At 34.3% G+C, this 21126-nt stretch overlaps 1 protein-coding gene across 5 annotated transcripts in view; it reads right to left on the reverse strand.

The window, feature by feature from the left end:
* The window catches only part of LOC106624125 (platelet binding protein GspB), a 40609-nt gene extending 26675 nt beyond the window's left edge, over positions 1–13934 (reverse strand). The window contains exons 1-2 of one of the 5 annotated variants that reach the window (XM_014243845.3): positions 13781–13934; positions 13613–13688 (exon numbers count right to left, since the gene is read on the reverse strand). In XM_014243845.3, coding sequence (XP_014099320.1) covers positions 13613–13688; positions 13781–13843 — 139 coding nt within the window. In that variant the 5' untranslated portion in view covers positions 13844–13934. Of the gene's footprint in view, positions 1–376; positions 552–657; positions 994–6177; positions 6278–6390; positions 6573–8682; positions 8783–8868; positions 9066–13612; positions 13689–13780 lie in introns of those variants that run through there. The other 4 variants (XM_014243838.3, XM_036362645.2, XM_014243818.3 and 1 more) reach the window with 4 other exon arrangements.
* Positions 13935–21126: the final 7192 nt, after the last annotated feature.

Genomic DNA, 21126 nt, shown 5'->3' on the forward strand with positions numbered 1-21126 from the left:
AAAAATTACACTAAAAGGAAGGTGACACACACCTCAACCCAACCTCACAACAATATAAAAAGGTGTAAAATTGTAATTTGTTTAAACAGTATCATTTAATTTTGTTTTGAAAATTTGTGACACAAATAATGAATGTGGCAGTTTTTCATTGGCCCATTATTTACATGTTCGTTATTTGTACTCAATTGTACCGAACGCACATAATATTTCGCATAACCTAAAATGTAATATAACTAAGCAGATGTCGTGAAAATATTATGACAACTGTGTAATTGTATTATAAGACAATTCTTATACTTATCCCTATCGTCGGATGTATAAATGAAACATGTAAAATTCTTCTATCGATAATAGACACTAACGGATTAACTCGTACCTTCTGTTGCTGCACTAGTACTAGCTCCTGTTACCGTACTTGTTGTCGTTGTTCTGCCTCCGCTTTCGGCAACATTCGCCGGTTCGATACGTATACGTCGTATTACACGTCTGCGCACACCGCGCTCATTACTGTTATTTTCTTTAACTGGTCCACAGCACATAATTGCACAGACCTAAAAAATAGGAACGAGCCATGATAACAAAAATGAAATAGAACCCGAGTGTCTCTGAATGCAAGCTGCACCGTAAGTGCTCACATAATGTCTGGTCAACACTTACTCTTATTATGAGATAGATGACGCCGAAAACTATAATTACTAAAAATATAGCACCGACATCATTCATTTTAAATATGCCGAATAGGAGCTATGCAAAATTATCGTTTTATTATATCACGGTTATCGCGGATTGAGTAATTATAATTAGAGAATTATAACTACAAGTAGAATAGGAAAGGGTGGAAAATAATGCTATTTTATTAACAAAGAACTAATACTGTTAATATAATACTTCGTTTTCGGTTGTTTCAATGTGTGTTTTATTATAGAATCAACTTTTTTTCTAGCTTTCTTTTGGAAGACACCAACTAACGGAACACACTTCACAGAGCCTGGTTATCGCGACACAACTAAAACAACATATATCGCTGACATTTGACTTCACTTATAGCCTTTTATAATCAAATTGATAAAGTGCAAGCCCAATAAACCACAAGAGACAACGAAAAATTCGACCAAATCCTGCCAAAAACTATGCGAGTAACCTTTAAACAGGGTATACCAGCATTCCTCTCTTCAAGGTACAATTTTGAATGAATTAGTCTCCTAACATATCCAAGCCCAATAAACCACAAGTGATCACGAATAATTCGTGTGCATGTATACATTGATGGTTCTTTGATGACCAAACCCTGCCAAAAACTATGCGAGTAACCTTTAAACAGAGTATAGCAGCATTCCTCTCTTCAAGGTACAATTTAGAATGAATTAGTCTCCTAACATATATATTTAAGATACAATTAGTTATTAATTTCTCCCACCCGAATATCTACAGGGTATAATTGGAGATTGATTAGTTGTAAAATATTAGAATTGAAATACAATGAGATTAAATAAATGTCTAGTCTCATTCTACATCCGTTGGGGAAGAAAAGATGACTAGTCTGTAAAAGTCTGAAGAAAACAATTGGCCTTTGGGGTTTTAAACTACTCAGAGGACATTAGATATGCATATTTATATTAATTAAATTTTAATTGAATACTATCGTATAATAAAGGCCTACAAATAAGTCATACTTTTATCTAAGAACTTGACCATCTAGTGCTTTTGGGAAATTGTTTATTTTAAAACCTTTAAATTTATTTGCACCCACTTCCTTTTGAGATATCCGATTTCTCTTAAAAAAGTGACACAAAAATGTATAATATCTCAGAGGAGCGTTAATTAATATATCGCAAAAAATTACGAAATTTCAAATTATTTATAAGAATTCGGAAAATGTTTGCTTTTCCAACTAAGTGTCTTAATTTACGTGTAGATTACATTGTATGGTTGTTACTGTCTTTTGGCTGTAAACTCTCTTTGTTTTACCCTTAACCTTTGAGAGCCTAATAAGCTCGAGTTAATTTTATTTGATTTTGTAAGTAATTTTAAGCCTCGTTTCAAATCAAAATTGAACCTGATATTTATATCTTTTACGAGTATCTGGTTCATAGCAAGTTTTGCTTATTGGGTTATAAAAAGAAATTTCATAGACATATTTATTTATATTCATGAACCCCGGAGCCTTATCTATCAATAATGATTTGCGATAATTTGCCAAATCACAACTACAACAAAAATTTCGCCGTAGATATTTACCAGCTTATTTCACAATTTAGATATACTTCTTACCATCATATGTATGACTGCATGTATGCACGAATATAATGGTCGATGCGTATAACAGTAGCATAGAAAATACAATAAATTATGTCAGCTGATAAACTGATAAAACCAATAACAAATGAAATAGCTTACATGTTTAGTACATATGTACTTACAACGAAACTACTACTACTTGTTTTTGCGAAAAAAAATTTAACATATAATTTTATTATAACAAAATCAAAAGGATATCATAAATAATCGGCCCTATTCCCGTAGTCGTTTTCGTTTTTATATGACATAAAAACGGCTATGTGGGATTCCTGTTAGTGTTATCGACACTTATCGAAAATAAGACGAGCCCGATTCTGTGAAGTGTATATGAAAATATGAATATGAAAAATCACTGAACAAAATCCAGCGTATGCCAAAGATTTACGAAAGGGGATAAAACTATTGAATTTTGATATTTTTTGGAGCGATATTTCGAAAAAACGTAATACACCTCCTTGTGGCGACGTTTAACATTTCTGGATGTTTATACTAAGGCATGGAAGGACCCAAAATTCTAAATAAAGAAGAAAAAAATGGTACACAATAAATCCGAAGCTACACCCACAGAAAGAATAGTTATTATTATTATCTTATTTATTACAAGTATGTACTAAATTCACAATATGGTTCAAATATTTTTTTCAAAACAACAAATAACAATAAAAATACAATGGGTCTATTGGGCGTTATCATACTTTCTTTATTTTAATTTAAAATTTCGATAATGTTTCTTTGAGGATACGATATACTTCACATATACGAATACTTGGAAACGACAACGGGAATAGGGCCGAATGTCTCTGCCTAAAGCAAATGGCTGTTCGTTTGTGTGCTTGCACTCGTATGACGATGACCATGAAGACGACCAGCTAATTTGAATCACTAATCCCTTCAGCAGTCATATGACGTGTTGCTTACTCATATTTGTCAGTTAGCTGAGAGATTATCTATACTCTAAACACTAGAACTCAAGTATCGTCTAATACTCTTTCAAGGGAGAGCAAAAGTAAGTGAAACTTGTCAAAACATTTAAATGAGCCTTTTTATACTATTGTAACATGTTGTTACAGAGTATAATAGTTTGGTTTACACAACGGTTCCTTGTATAACCTAAAACTAGTCGAGATAGATATGGAGATATATACATATAAATGTTCAGGATGACGAGAAAAGTTGAATTCCGAGTGACTGTCTGTCCGTCCATCTGTCCGTGCGAGCGATAACTTGAGTACAAATTGAGATATTGGAACGAAACTTGGTACACATGTAGTATTGAAAATGGGAGGAATCGGACCTTTGCCACGCCTACGAAATGCAATTAAACGAAAGCTTATAATAATGATAAGTGACATACAACATTAAATTAAGATACAAAACGGCAATTTAGTACAAGAGATCGCAGTAGCCAGGATACCTGTGGGTTAAAAAGGAGTGACCCCGCCTCCTAAATGATTTAATGTACATATCTTCCAAACCGCTAAAGTTATATCAACCAAACTTGCTGAGAAGAGCACCTTTTCAAACGCTTTGAAAATAGGTAAAAACAGCTATTGGATACTGTGAAAATAGGAGATATTGAATGACAACTACGCCTACTTCACATAAGAAAAAATTTTATTTGATCTGATTCTGTCACTTTACAGTATACAAATCAAACATCAATAAAGTTATTAGAATAAAACTTTACAAAAATGCCATCAAGGTATTTTATCTTACGTCCGAAAATTGTCGAAGTCGAACTATAACTTGTACCAAAAATGGGTAAAATCGGGTCAACGCTTCCCTTAGCCCCCATATACCTAACATAAATATTTTCGAACTTTCGGTTCAATTAATACCGCATCTATCGGTCAATATGTAAAAAATCTTAATGAAATTCAGAAAGAATATCTTTCTAATAAGAGTGTATCCTCATGCTCTAAATGGATGAAATCACGGCGATATTTTCCCTAGTTTAATATAATATAACGTTTTGCCAACACTTGGCTTTGATCCTTGCAAGTTGCAAGAGTATGAAATGTTCGGTTACACCCGAACTTAGCCATTTCTTACTTGTTACAGACTACTATTTATTGCTTCATTTTAATTTACAGCCTATAAAATGCAACCCAAAAAATTTATACTTCAGGCTGCTTCTAAAAAGGGCATTACGCCGGATAGTTTCCCTGAAGTATATGTTCAAACGGTTCGGTGTAATAGTGCATACAGAAAAGAAGAATAGTGAGCTACTACTTGTATGAATATATCACGTTACGTATCTTATAAACAAAAGCAATACTGGGAAACGTTAAGAAGGCAAATTCAATAGGAAGAAACAAATATATATTTCTTGTATTCGCTTAACTATAAGTAATTATTGATAATAAATTCATGTTTTATAATGTATTGTTTATATTTATCGAAAATTATCAGGTTTAGCTGTTCGCTGTGAGAGAGCAAAGTATTGATGGGAATCTGACGAAGAAATTTTTCAACGAAGGAAAGCATCTGGTAAAGCAACAGCTGTTTGCAATTCAAGAATCAAAAGTTTTATTTAAAAAAAATTAAAATAAACATCGCATTATTATAAAATAAATATATAGGGTTATAAATATATGCAAATGCTCATTATATCAAGATATTAAAGTACCCACAAGATAAAGACAATTTGGGTATTGCTTAATTGCGATAATGTGTTGGATAAAATGACAGCTAAACGGCAATAACCGATATCCTACGAAGACGGTCTGTTAGAGAAAGCATAGAATTGGCTGTATCGTAGGCTGAAGTCCTTATCACAACAAGATTTTACTCATCATCAACAAGGAAAAAATATCAAGTTACCAAGCAGTGATAAAAGGCCTTTACAGTTTTTATAGTTACTAAGAGTCATACCTACCCAATCCAGTAAAGTAACAAAGTGGGGTAGCTGATTTACGTCTGATTCACATACAACTTTTTCCTCGCTTTACGTCAGACATTTGCTTTGATAGATAACGAAGCGAATCAAAACAAAGCTATGCAAAATGTTGGAGTTGTACATCTCTTTATCTCTGTTACCAAGTATATGTAAGGATAAGTAAGAGTATTTGGTGTGCGACCACCTCTGGCAGGACAGAAGATGGAGCTTACGTCAATATTAAGCTACTAGGAAAAGAAAGAATTCATAAGATCCAATCTTGCGGGCCATATGCTCGAAGTTCTTTTCAAACACAAATTTATACAATTTGGGGACTAATAAATTCAATATTTCTATTCCTTTTTCTGTACTGTATTGAAAATAAAGGTTCGACTTTTATTAAAAATCACCATTTATATAATGGTCCAATAAGCACATTGTCTAATTTTTGAAAACATGAAAGCTTTCCACTTTAAATAATATCGAAACCAAGGTTTAGCTGCCTAAATGGCAGTGAAGTTAGAAACAGCACTTAAAACAAAGTACGACTTCAAAGCTTTCGAACGCGTTAACGTTAAAAAAAAATTTTGATTTTGAAGAAGGAATTAAGAAAGGAGTGTGCGAACTTTGTAAAATTATATTTTATAATATTTTTGTTGTTTTATTGTTAAGCACTGTACCTCTTCTTAAACTTGACATTTTTTCCTTGGCCAGATTTTTAACTCACGACCCACTGAAGGATGGTTATGCCCTCAAGCACTCGTACATTTGATTCAATCCTTACATATCACCCATGTGTACTCACATAAATATTATTACCAATTGAACGAGTTTTTATAGGTGTGATGTAGACAATCGATAAAAAGCATTGACAAATTTGCGCAACTCTTTGAACATATTTTCGTACATTATTAAAATTTATCATAACAAAAGACGTCACATGCACTCCCTTTCAGTCGCACCCACAATTATTGTGATTGTAAATGACTTTTATCACTGACCTGCATGCCGTACATAGCGTGGAACGCGGTGTATGTGGGTACGCCGACGCATCTGATAGTATAAATGCCTTTCCATTGTACAAAAGAGTTTTATCATCCACTAAGAGAAGAGTGAACACCCTTAATAATCATTTATTTTTTTTAACTTATGCAATATTATTTTAGTGTGGCTGCTATCACTGCTATTACAAAACACTGCGCATACGTACTTACTTTTAGTAAAAGTGCGATAGCGAAAAGCCCCAACATGCAATAAATATAGGTGAGTTCATCCATGTTGTAAAGGCTTAGGTTTCGAGTGTGCCGGAACAGTTTGAGGATTATTTAAATTACAATTTTTACACGTTATAAATTTTGTAATGATTTTGTTTTGATAACTAATTTGCGCCATAATTGAAATACCTTTGACGTTTGAATAAATCATTTTTTGTTTTTGGAAATTCCAAACATGAAAAACGACAAAAAATATTAAAACACAGAGGAAGGTGGAAAAATGTTATGAAAGATTCATATGACCAAAAATAGGGTTTTGTTTTTTATTTCGATTTTTTTTTTAATTAATTATAAATGTTAATAATTTAAATTTAAAGTTATTCAAGGGGTAGTCAGAATTTTCAAAAATTCGAGTTTTGCAATTTCTTAACGTCTTATTCTTGAGGTAAATCCGGTAAATACTTTTTGAGATATTCGATAATTAGCAAAGGGTTCTCGGGCGCTCTGGAACGTTCGTGTAAAACTTCAAATGCGTTTTTCTCAAAACTATGTTTTTTGAAATGGTGACCACTGTATCTCGAAACTCGATTTCAATGAAATTTAATTTAATTAAAAAAAAGATCAAGCACTTGATCATCTATCTACAAATACTTTTTTTTGTCCGATTGGTTTTAGATGAATCTTCAAGGATTAGCGATGGTCACTGCAAGGAGCTTCGGTTGGAACTGATGCAACACAAACAGCCATTAATTTTACAATTTCTAATTTTTTGTTTTAAATTTCTGTAAAGTCAAGTCGAAACCTTATTTAATGATGCTATATTTTTACTTTTGTAAAATATATTAATTCAAGGGCAAAAAATTATTTAAAATTGTAATTTTGCATGTCTCTGACTACTCCTAATCCTATAGTCTTGGGAGAACACATTTAGAGAGGATGTTAATCACATTTGACGCTAAAGAGCAGTAAGATTTATTTACTATCCGTAGGCAAAGCTCACTGACAATAATTTGTCCTAAAATGCAAGTATTCAGTTGGAAATAATTACGACTTTTGATAACAGTAATAAAGTGGTGTTATAATATGCAATTCCTTTTGTTTAAGTAATATTGCAATCTCTTCGGTAATAAAAAAACGTTCTGTCATTATATTCTGAACAGGGTATATGTAAATTGCCACGAAGTTTGTAACGGAAGGATACGTCGGAGACAAGCTGAGTCGATTTAGCCATGTCCATCCATCTGTCTGTATTAACGCGAGCTAGTCCCTCAGTTTTTGAGATATCGTTATCAAATGTTGCACACGTTCTTTTCTCCCCAAGAAGCTGATCATTTATCAAAACTGCCGATATCGGATCACTATAGCATATAGTTGCCATACAAACCGAACGATCAGAATCAAGTGCTTGTATGGAATCTTTTGTATTATTGATTCGGTGCAACCGAAATTAACGTTTTTCTTGTTTCAGTTACAATTGATTTGGAAACAAAATATTTTAACAGATCAAAAAAAAAAGCCCTTGAAACTTAATGAATGCGGTTTAGAGAAACACTTAACATTCTAATGTATGTATATTCTAGAATTTGTTAAATTAAAATTTCTAATAAGTTTTGGTACTAAAGTCTGTACATATTATAATTAAAAACACAAATTATCTAAATTTTCCTTAACATATCATATACTATATCTGTGAACGCGTATCAACCAGGAAAGCTACTATTGATTAAGAAATACTTTTATAAATTATGAGCGGTTTTCATTATGTCAAATTCGAAGCGAAATATGTCAGCTAAATTGACAATAGTACAATTTAGATTTATATGTGTTTATAATCAAGAAAATTGAATGACGATGACATTTCACAACAGTTGTCATTCATTTTTATTAAAAATTCCAATGACAAAGTTTCCATCTGGATGTCAGTTTTGCACGAATAGCATTGTCATTGAATTTAATGCAATATTTTAATATTAAACACTAATTTCCGGCAGGTTCTATACACGAATCACTCAGGATCCCAAACATGCTAAGCACTGCGTCGAATGTTTAAACTTTCTATGCAACAAGTCAAAATCCTATGCATAGATCAAAAAAAAGCTAATATGGTACGCATAAAAGATAACAGCAATAGTTTCACCGATAATTTTTCATAACAAAAAGAAATGGCTGTCAGAATCAAACAATGAAAAAGACAGCATTTAACATAATATACTCATTTTGAATGAAGAAAATTCTGTTCTATATCCTGGAAATTGTGTGATGGAATCCACAAATTTAGGTTTTTGTACTAACCTGCAATTTCTACAGGTCGTCGTGGTCTTCCAGTTTCAGGTGTTTGATAATAAGTACCCACATGGCTCTCCGCTTGATGTTTGAAGCCTTTATAGAGTATCTTAGTAAACAATGAAAGTGAAACTCATTACACATATGCACACCTTTAACGGAGCAATTCATTGCCGAAACCAGCTGTTTACTTACGATAAACAATAAAATCATTAAAAATGACAAATAGATGACGTCTGAAAAATACATTTTGCGTTGTTCAAATTGGCTGTTTAGAGTCTACCTTCTTGATGATTTAGTAAAGTATAATTATTTTCTTCTAACACCTTAACCGCTTGTTTAATTGCGCGTCTTTCAGTAATTTAGCATTCAAAGCATTTACTAATTAAGCGCTCGTATAACAATAATCGAGACAACATGTGTGCCTTATCAATATGCTAAGTAAAAGCTTCGAAGCTTTTGGAGCGCACCTCCGGCAAGATAACGAAGATTGAGCATGCGCTGAGGGTTTTGAGAAGATATATTTTGCTCTAAATGTATATATATGTACATATGTTCATTTATGAGCATGATAAATTCGTATAAAGATAGGTTGTGTTTGGATTGCTCTTAGTAAAGCCGTACCTGTCAACAGATGTCGTATAAAGTGAGTAATACAATAGATAAGTCACAAGGAGTATAGGAGCGGAGATGGGAGTAAAGTATGTACGTAAATGGAATTTTGGATGAAAAGCTGTATGAATTGTTTTGTTAAACAGCTGCAAATGCTGACAAATAGGCGGTTAAACATTGTAAACAAATTATTTAAATGTTATCAAAAAGCAAGAAAAAAACGTTTACTTCGGCTGCACCAAAGCTATAATACCCCTCACATGTGCATTTTTTATAGCAATTATATGTATTTATATAACTAAATCTAAAAAATAAGCAGCAAACGGTTTGCATCCAAAGAAAAATATTTTGCTAATTCATTCTAGCCACGTACTTTGATATAAACAACATCTGAACAATATGTATGGAGATTATAACGTTGATGTGGATAATAATCTATGTCAAAATTCGTGAAGATACTTGATTTTGATCGATCAGTTTGTATAGGATCTTTATCCTTAAACGGTTCGATATTGACGATTCCAATTGATGTGCAGCCTCTTAGGGAGAAAAGTGCGAAATTTCAAATCGATATCTCTAAAACTAGTTCACGTAGATACAGACAGGCGGACATGGTTAAATCAACTCATCACGCTGGTCATTTCTCCAAAGTTTCCTTCTGAGTGTTACAAACATCGTAGTAAAGTTCATATACCCTGTTCAGGGTATAAAAATCGCGAAGTTTTTTTTGCTCACGAGAATACGATGGAAAATAACAAGATTATATATGTAGTTATTTGGTTTTGTGAACAAAACACGCATACAAAACAAGAAAAACCCTAACTTCGGCTGTACCGAAACTAGAATACCCTTCACAAGTAAAAAAGTTTCATACAATAACTTGATTTTGTTCGACCAGTTTGTATGGCAGACTATACTATAGTTGTTCGATCTGAAAAATTATTCAGATATTGTAGTAATGCTTAAGGTAATAATCCAAGCCACATTTTGTCTAGTTTGCGTATGTACAGACTGACGGATATGGCTAAGTTCACTAATTACGCTGACTTTTTATGTATATATTTTCTAGAGTTTCCAACGTTTCCTTCTGAGTGTTTCGTGACAAACTTAATATACCCTGTTCAGGGTATAAAAATCGCTAAAATTTTTTGCTTACGAGAATGCGATGGAAAATAACGAGAAAATAAATATAGTTATTCGGTTTTGTGAACAAAAAATTCATACAAATCAAGAAAAAACGTTAACTCCGGCTGCACCGAAGCTATAATACCACCCAGAGGTAGATTTTGTATAGCATAAAGCAATACAAAAAGCTCTTTATTTTGATTTTGATCGGTCAGTTTAAATGATGAAAACAGTTTTCCATGCAAGCACTTGATTTCGATCGTTCAGTTTATATGGCAGCTATATGCTATAGTGGTCCGCGTCTTAGTGAAAAACGTGTGCAAAACATACGCACAGACGGACATGACTATATCGACTCAGCTCGTCACGCTGATCAATTATAACGGGTGATCCAAGTACTGGTACTTTTTCAATAGCCTTTTTTTAAAAGATCACGCGTGAGTTGTGTCAAGCTGTCATTTTATTTCTCGTGTGTGGTATTTCATCATGGAAAGACTTTATTACAAAAAGACTTTATTGCATACTCGGACTATTGGGCGTACTATACGTAACACCATCACCCATCTTGAGACCCATTGTATAAAATTCGACCGAATATACCATGTCCAGCATGCAGTGCAGAAAATATAGCTGCCGTAGCAGAGAGTGTACACAAAGACCGTGGAGAGTTGAATACAGCTTGTGCAAGGACTAAAGCCACTCGACCTTCCCAAGCGACATCGCTTCGCTCTATAGTCTTTTGAATAGCTCCAAGAAGATTCAATGTTTTCGAGCAATTTTATTCAGCAATGAAGCTCATTTCTGGCTCTTTGGGTATGTAAACAAGCAAAATTGGCGCATTTTGGACGAAGAGCAATCTAAAGAAATTCAAGAACTGCTATTTCTTCCAAAAATAACAACAATTTGGTGTGATTTTTGGTCCGGTGGAATGATCGGTTTATATTTCTACAAAAATTATGCCGGTGAGAACGTAACCGTCAATGGCCAACTATTTGATGCCTGAAATTGAAGCTCGTGATCTCGGTGACATTTGGTTTCAACAAGACGGCTTCCCACACATCGCAACAATCAATGGAGTTATTGAGAGAACACTTCGGTGAGCAGATAATTTCACGTTTTGGGCAGGTCGAATGGGTACCAAGATCGTGTGATATCACACTGGTAAACTTTTTCCTGTGGGAATGTGTAAATTCTAAAGTCTATGCGGATAGTTCCGCTTCGATTCAGGCCTTGGAGCAAACATCACGCATGTCATTCCCCAGTTACCAATGAAAATGCTCGAACCAGTCATCGAAAATTGGACTCAACGTATAGACCATCTGAGACGTGGCCGCGGCCAATATTTAAAAGAGATGAATGTTGTTTTGAGTGATAATAAACATTCCCCATTAAATTTAAATTTTCTGTGTTTTTTTCTTTAAAAAATTAGGGACGTCCGAAAAGGATCACCTTTATATATAGTATCACTATATACATAAATAGTACTTTGTACGATCTCCGACGTTTTCTTTTGGGTGCTACAAACTTTGTGGCAAACTAAATATACCCTGTTGAGGATATAATTAAAAGAAACTCCAAATTTAAGACCGAAATGATGTTTATAAATACCGAAGTGGTATTTCCCATATTTAGACCCCATAAACATCGATATATATCTTATTGACGAACGATGTACAATTTCGGTATTTTTTCGAGCTGAAAAGCAAAGCTTAACTATACGAGTATATAGTGGACGCTATATTCATGTCCTTCCTTTTCAACAAATTTCGTATCACTAGTAAATAATATGTTCTCTGTTATATTGTGATAGTATTAAATCTTGTAAAAAATTAATGTCTTATTAAAACTGAATGTTTTATTTAACATAGTTAAAATTATCCGATTTGGTAAAATATGCACAGTTTTATTCGATAACTCATTGTAATTTTCATTCATAATTCCACTCTCATAGAAACCTTCGTCACTATTGGCAAAAAACTGGGACATTCTAATTTCCTAAGCTTCTTTTAAGTCGAATTTTTCATCAATAAAATCATTCATCATAGACGGGAAGAGGTAATAACTACTTGGTGTCACGCCCGGACTATTAGGTGGACGCATATTTGATAATATTCCAACCATGATCCCGGAGTTTCTGGCAAGTTACTATCGATGATTGTGGTCTGTCGTTGTGCAAATTGAACATAATTCCCTTCTATTGGCCAAAGCCAATATCTATCCGTTGCTACCGTTTGCACCGTTTCATCACCAATATCAATCGGCTCCAGAAATGTACTGATTTTGTTGCGATTCAATACTAATTCGCAGATGGAAATTTGTTTATGAGGTATCTTCTTTTATCTAAGAGCAAAGCAATTCCAAAATTGTCTATGAAGTTTTTTCGGTACGAAATCTTATCTATATAACGCCATATTACGAAACCTAATCGCACTTTTACAACGCGAGATGCAGATTACTAAGGCCATCTATAGGAAAAATAATGGCTTTCTTTTTACCAGACCTAATATAGATGCTTTGGCTAGCCTTGAATTCACAAAAAAATCATTTATATTTTTGTCTTGACGTCCACAGTTTCTTAAAAACCATATCCAACTGATATAATAGTATAAAATGTCCAATTAACTTGAAATTAGAACTATAGTCTTACCGTAACATTATCTAGTACCATATGTACGAGTTTGTGCTATTATTGCAAGTTTTTTATAAACAATTTGCTGCTGATTTGTTCGGCAAAAATTTTACCTTAATTTAAAGTTCGATATTCTACGAAAAATTAATGTAAAGTTTAAAACATACGCACTTTACTAGATAACCTGCTATTTGCTTTTATTTTAGATAGCACATGTTCCAAATACTGCGTCTTCCGCTGAGACTCTGTTGAAAACAGTCATCCTAAAGATTGATGTAGGTATCAAATACACGTTTAATAAAGATTAAATAAGGCAAATTGATTCATTTTTCTTTACACCCCGAATAATTTGTCATAATAAGACCTTTAAGTTTACCTAGACCTCTTGAATTAAAAAAGTTATAACAGTCGGGTTCATCAAATCAAGTTCATTATTAGTTCTTGGAGTACATATAGGCAAACACATATAGACGAATATTGTCGGTGAATTCTACTACATGTTTGTGGACAAGCGTAGATAAGATCCATTTCGATAATTATCGGATTGACAAAACACAGCGTATACCCACTTACCTTCTAGTACAATGTGATTGCGACGTCTTGCGGGTGTACGTGGTGTGGGTGTTAGGGCGAATGCCTTAATGAGCAACTACAATAAAAATAAAAAATGGTATTATTATATATACTACTTAGGTATATGAATATACCATATACAGAGGTATGAACTTATCTTCTACTTACTCTAAAAAGCACCAGCATGGAGCCAAGCAAAATTAAATAATAAACAAAATCAATCCCTGCCATTTCTTCAAAATTTCTTTGTTACAACAATACAATTGAACTGCTCTGTTTGTACTAAACTAGAACATTCCAAATGAGTTTTAAATAGTTTTAACTTAACAGTTGGGAATCTAGTCGGTATGCCCTCGCGACAATACAGTGCGACTATACGATGTATAGCAAATTCGCAGGGAGCACTTGAATATAATCTTATCACGCTCAGAATTGTACATAACAATTTAAATTTTATCAAATTATTGTTTATGACTTTAATATAAATGCTCGCACAAGTTTACACGCTAATATCAGCAATTTTTAAACTTCCTACACTCTTTGCAATATAGTTAAACTAAAAGGTGATAATATTGTCTACGCACATGAGGTGAGTTCTGCACGAAATCGACACGAGGAACTCACAGTTTGACAATAAACAAATATAACTTCTGAAATTTGTTCTTATTGGTCCCTTAATGATCGTGTAAAACTAGGGAAGCCATTATATTAAGAATCACTTAAAAACGCAGTGGCCAAACACTCAATAAAAGTTTACATCATATATATGTTACTTGAGAATGATTTTAATATAATTTTCGCTAACACGAAGTAATTTATAGTAATAAAACTAAATGAGTTTATGACCTTCAATATAAGTTAATAAGATACCAAATGTGATTATAAGCCATTCATGATTCCATCAAATAATAAATGAATTCTTACGCAACACTTTTATGCTTTTGTTCATCAAACGGTTGTTTGTATCACCTAATCGAATTAGATATAAGTGATCAGGATGAAGAGACGAGTTAAAATTCGAGTGTCTGTCTGTCCGTCCGCCCGCCTGTGCAAGCAATAACTTTTAAATTGATATATCCTGATGAAACTGGGCACACATGTTTCTTGGCACCGTAAGAATGTAAATGATGTAATCAGACCAATGCCACGCCCACAAAACGCCATTAATCGAAAACCAATAAGTTGCCATAACTAAGTCCCTAATAGGTTTAATGTGCATATCTCCTAAACCGCTAATGCTATAATAACAAACTTCACTGCAAGCAAATTTTTTTCGAACCTCTATCTACAGTGTGAAAATAGTTGAAATCGGGTGGCAACTCCGCCCACTCCCCATATAACGGTACTGTTAAAAAATACTAAAAGCGCGATAAACCAAGCACTAAACACGCCAGAGACATTAAATTTTATCTCTGGGATGGTATGAGATGACTTTATAGGAACCGCGTTCAAAATTAGAGAGTGGGCGTGGCACCGCCCACTTTAAGGGATCTGATTTCAACCAAATTCGGTGCATAACGTTCTTTTCATATTTCTATGTCATAGTGCGAAAATGGGCGAAATCGGACTACATACAACCACGCCTATTTCCCATATAATACCATTTTCAATTCCATCTGATTCTTTCACTTTCCCTAATGCATATCAAGCAACAATGATTATATCGGGGTAAAACTTTGCCTGAATAATACGTTTAACGTATGCCACCTTGTGACCAAAAACTGTCTAAATCGAACCAAAACTGTTCAAGCCCCTAAGTACTAAATATGTGGACCCTAGTGCCTATAGTTGATCTTCTACCGAAAATATCAGTCAATCCACAAAGAAATCTCAAACGAGTATACCATTTGACTTTGCGAGGGTATAAAATGTTCGGTTACATTCGAACTTAGCCCTTCCTTACTTGTTTTTAATACAATTTTAGCTAACGCGAAGTAAAATATAACAATAAAACTAAGTGAGCCTATGACCTATAATGCAAGTTAATAAATAACCAAATTATATTATAATTCATTCAGAATTTCGTCGAATAATGAATGTTGAACTCTTTCGCAATATTTTTAATTATACATGTTTGCCAACAAGAAGGTATTTAGTCGACTTTGATCCTTGCAAGTTGAGAGAGTTTAAAATGTTCGGTTACCCCGGAACTTAGCCCTTCCTTAGTTGTTTTATCGTTCAATCGCATAAATACCGAAATATCTACTTTAACGTCAAGTAAACGTATTTAAGTTATTTATATTATTAATCGACGTTAAAGTAGATATTTCGGTATTTGAGGTTTATTTATGCGATTGAACGATAAAGCACGGGATGGGGTACAATGGACTTATGCTACCAAACCACATTAAACTAAAATGAAATAATTCCATTATTTTATAAAAACATCTCAAATTCTGATACTTACATACATATGTATATACGGTGCAAAATCAACCAGAGGTATTCGTTGCGTTGGGTGCATGGAGCGTCGCGGCTGCATGAACAGTTTTCTTTAATTTTTGGTAGTAAGACACACTGTAGTAAGAGGAATCCACTCAACTAATTTGACCGATACGTACAGTGTAAAGTCGACCAGAAATGTAAAGATTTACGTATGTATATTTGGAGATCGTGAGTCGATTTCGTTTCTTGTTATTATTATTTTTTTTCACTTTTTGGTGGCTGGGATGAGATATAGACTAGTTTCAGACTGCTTGGATAATAATTGATTTTTTTTATTGTAAACATAGATAATCTAACAGGATTCAAAATATCGTTAAAGGCGAAGTTGACGCAGTTGGGGATTAACCAGTTATATAGTCCTCGCTCCTGTGCAGTTTTTAAATTAGTTTTTAAAGTTATTGTAACGGAGTATTTCAGCTAATGGTAGTTTTTAACATCATAAAATACTTAATCGATATGTACCATATAGGCTTATATTATAAGTATCAAAATATTGAGAATGATGAGAACTACTTCTGGAACATAGTTGAATCGATCCTTAACTTCGCCTACCATTGGACGTGAACAGCATTGTCTAGACGAAAAATATCAGTACAACGATTTTGCTCAAAATATGGTATATGAGGATTTGCGTTTTGGATTGTTCGAAATTTAGACGTAAGAAATATAATATTTTCATATTTTTCATTGAATGCACAGTTATTTTTTATAAACTTGTTACAGTACAAAGATGATTCCACCGGCCCATAAACCATACCTAAGCGTTGTTTTTTCTGGCTGATATGGTAGCACTTGAATGTCTACAGGTTGCTCTTCTTCCCAAATGCGGCAATTTTGCTTGTTTACATACCCATTAAGCCAGAAATGGGCCTCATCGCTGAACAATCTTCTGAATGAATCTTCTTGGTAATTTTCAAAAGCCCATAAAGGGAAGAGGGAAGGTCCAGCGGATTCAGTTCTTGCACAAGCTGTATGTTGTATGCTTTCAATTAAAGATCTCGACGCAAAATGCGTCAAGTCCTTCCATATGTCAGTTCGAGTTGCTGCGAACGGGGCCGAATCGACTCTCCACGGTCTTTGTGTACACTGTCAGCTATGGCCGTTATATTTTCTTCACTGCGTGCTGGAAATGGTATATTCGGTCGAATTTTATTCAATAATGAATGCAAAAATTGGTAGCAGCGAACAAGAACACAAAACGTGGCACCCGAGCACGAGCGGCACGGTCCTTTCGTCTTTTCTCGTCGTCCCGTTGCTCATAAAAAACCGGTTTTGGGCGACAAAAGAGTCAGTGTTTGAACTGGCACTTGTTATTTATTTATTTTTTTTGTTATTTATTTTATTGATACCCTAAATATACTTATAGAGGGGCCAGGATACCGTTTGCTAATTATATTATAGTTCCAAAAGTCAGTATCTTTCATATTCGAAATGGTGCCCAAGGTTGGAAAATACTCCAAAGTGATATTCCACGTTTTGGTTGAAAGAATATATGTACATATATATTTCACGGTGTATTTACTTACAAATATCTGAAAAATATAGTTAGGTTAAAAGTTAAAGGTGCTCACCAAACTTGTCCGCTAAGTTTGTGATCTTTTTTCACTAATTCGCTCAAGTTAGTTAACTACTTCGTAGCTTCGATTTATTTTATAATGATTACCGAGATACTAAAATCTGAATAGTTCTATACTAGGCACTCATTAAATTTTGTAAGCTCGAGACGACTATTTGAAAAAGTATTTTCTAGTCGCTCGGAACTTGTCGCGAAGTGGTACTATGCCTACATAACAAGGCATCCGCATAGGCTCCATCCTCTGAAATCACACCACTTGAGTCCAAATTACCTTTCGGTACTAAAAATTGCAAATGCTAAACACGTAAGTTACTTCAACTAACTGCTCATGAGTTCATTCAAGCCCCTTTCGAGCTAAATTTACTGCCTTTGGAATTCATCCACAAACAATGGCTCAAAATATGCAAACTGTTGCATGTACCCGTGTGTGTGAAATCTAACTGCACATTTAAAGCACTCAATATATATGTGTGTGCTACCGTTTATTTTAATTTTCAACATCAATGATATTTATTGTATTGTTTGAAATTACAGCTGCCAGAGCATGCAATGCCAGCGTCAGCAGCCAAACCCAACGCTGCAGCGGTCAGGCACCTATCCGCTAGCGTGTGCGCATAAGTCGTTACGGCGGACAACTAACACATTGGCTAAAAAACGCCAGTCCATTAACGCAGCTGTCAGTGGGGCCGGTAAGTAGTTAACAGAAATCAGTTCAATTTGCCGCGGCACGCAGCATTTCGGGGTGCGCTCACGCAAATGCGTCACTTGGTCCATTAATTTCAATTCAAGGCTACTACGTTTATTGTACCTATGCTACATATACATACATACATACGAGGACGGTCCGATAAGTACTTAGTTTTACAATCCCGATGACGCAGCGCAGTCGCGAGGCCACTTCCCAGTGTTTAATGCTGTTTGAACTCAATCCAAAGAAATTTTCGCTTAGTTTTCTGACCGTTCATTGAACGTAGACCCATTGACACACATTAAAGACTAAAGAAAAGTCGAAACGGTGGATTTTACTCAATAAACCTGGTCCGAGAAAGGTGAATACTCTCAATTCCCTTAATAGCCTCCGCAAAGGTTATTACTACCGTTTTCTGGGACTAACAAGGTGAGATCAACTATCTGTAGAAATGCGAACAGTATTCTACTATGACATTTTTTCTAGCTGATTCAACGCTGAAATGCAGAAAACCTGACCTGGGGCACCGACTCACACCTCCACCGTTGTCATGATCAAATTAGGCTACGATATGTTACCCTATCCGCCATGTTTTACAGATTTGGCCTTGAGCGGCTGTCGAATGGGCAATTTATTGCCGCCTCAGAGGTCTAATTTTCAGACCAGAGAATGCATTTTCAGACGGTTTAAAAAAGTTGAAGCATGTATTGGTCATGTATTTTACTAAAAAGATACTATGTTGAGAAAATACGCCATTTTAAAATGTTTGTTATTGTTTTGTAGGCGAAGTACTTATCGGACCGCCCTCATACATACTTAGTTTATGTTTGGAATTTAACTGTTTTTGTATGCATTGAAGCTAACTGAAATAAATGAAATCTTAACATTTTTAGTGGCGTTATGTATGTGAAAATGTAATATTGTTGTGTTATTTGTTTCTTCTATCGACGGCCATCACATGCTGTACGCGTCTATGTTGGGCTAAGTTCATTGTTTCACATTGTTTTATTTGCTCGTAAGTAATGTTTAACGCAACTGCATAACAATGAAGTCAAATATGTTTCTTTTTATTAGCTACATTTCATCTAAATATGTGTCTATGCATGTTTGTACATATATATTTCGCACTTGTCAGTCAGTTTGTTTCATCTGCTTTTTCTAAGCTGATAATTTGCACCCGTTAATTACTTTGCTTAACAACATACTATTTATGTAAATAATTCAGTTTCACTTTTGTCTTTAGAAACCGAAAATCCAAGCATTTAGTGCCGTTATGGACGTCTAACGGTAATTGTTTACATTCAATAATTAGGTCAATTACGTACACGCATGTATAAGATGCACAAGAACAAAAACACTTTAACCTCGGCTGTACTAAAGCTACATATGTATAATACCCTTCATAGGTGCATTTCTTATAGCATAATAGGGTATAAAAAAAACAATATCTTGATTGGTTTGGTTGGTCAGTTCGTAAGGCAGCTATATGCTATTGTAGTCCGATCCGAGCAATGCCTTCAGAGTTTATACCGTTGCCTGATACAATAATCCATGCCATATGTGAAGATATCGTATGAAATACAAAAGATTTCCTAGCAAAGACTTTATTTTAATTGTTCAGTTTGTATTGCAGCTATAAGGTATAGTCGTCCGATATCGGCGGTTCCGACAAATTAGCAGCTTTCTGGAAAGGGAAGAACGTGTGCAAAATTACAGACTAGTCTGTTGCAAAAACTGACTAGTCTGTTGCGTATATACAGACGGACGAACAGACAGGCGAACATGGCAAAATCAACTCACCTCATCATGTTAAGCATTTATACATAAATATATATTAGTGTGGAGCGAAAAAAATTTTTTTTTTTTTGCTTAGTCTGAGGGTAAAATTTGTAGATTATATAAATAGAAAATTTTTGGAATATACAATTTTTTTTTAACATCAAGAGGCTTTTGAGTTAACATTTTTTTAGACAAAAAAAATTATTTTTTGGTTTCAACTCTTCACATTTATATAAAAATTACCGAATGTTGACGGTTTTTGACTCAAAATTTAATTTAACGCTTAAGCAAAGCATGTTGTCGTTTAAGACTTATTTTTAAACCTGTTGCTACAGAGTATAATAGTTTTGTTCACCTAACGGTTGTTTGTATCACCTAAAACTAATCGAGTTAGATATAGGGTTATGTATATATAAATGATCAGGATGAAGAGACGAGTTTAAAACCGGGTGACTGTCTGTCCGACCGTCCGTCTGTCCGTCCGTCCGTGCATGCTCTAACTTGAGTAAAAATTGAGATATCTTTATGAAACTTGGTAGACATATTTCATGGTACCGTGAGACGGTTGGTATTGCAGATGTGCGTAATCGGACCACTGCCACGCCCACAAAACGCCATTAATCAAAAACAAATAAATTGCCATAACTAAGTTCCGCAATAAGATATAAGACTGTTATTTGGTACACAGGATCACATTATTGAGGAGCATCTGCAGTTAAGTTTTTTTTTTTTTAAAGTGGGCGTGGTCCCGCCTCTAATAGGTTTAATGTGCATATCTCCTAAACCGCTAATGCTATATTAACAAAATTCACTAGAAGCAAATGTTTTAGCACTTCTATTGACGGTGTGTAGTTGAAATCGGGTTGCAACTCCGCCCACTCCCCATATAACGGTACTGTTAAAAACTACTAAAAGCGCGATAAATCAAGCACTAAACACGCCAAAAACATTAAATTTTATCTCTGGGATGGTATGAGATGACTTTATAGGAACCGCGTTCAAAATTAGACATTGGGCGTGGCACAG

Source organism: Bactrocera oleae, chromosome 4 (assembly GCF_042242935.1).
Source record: "Bactrocera oleae isolate idBacOlea1 chromosome 4, idBacOlea1, whole genome shotgun sequence".
Taxonomy (NCBI): Eukaryota; Metazoa; Arthropoda; class Insecta; order Diptera; family Tephritidae; genus Bactrocera; species Bactrocera oleae.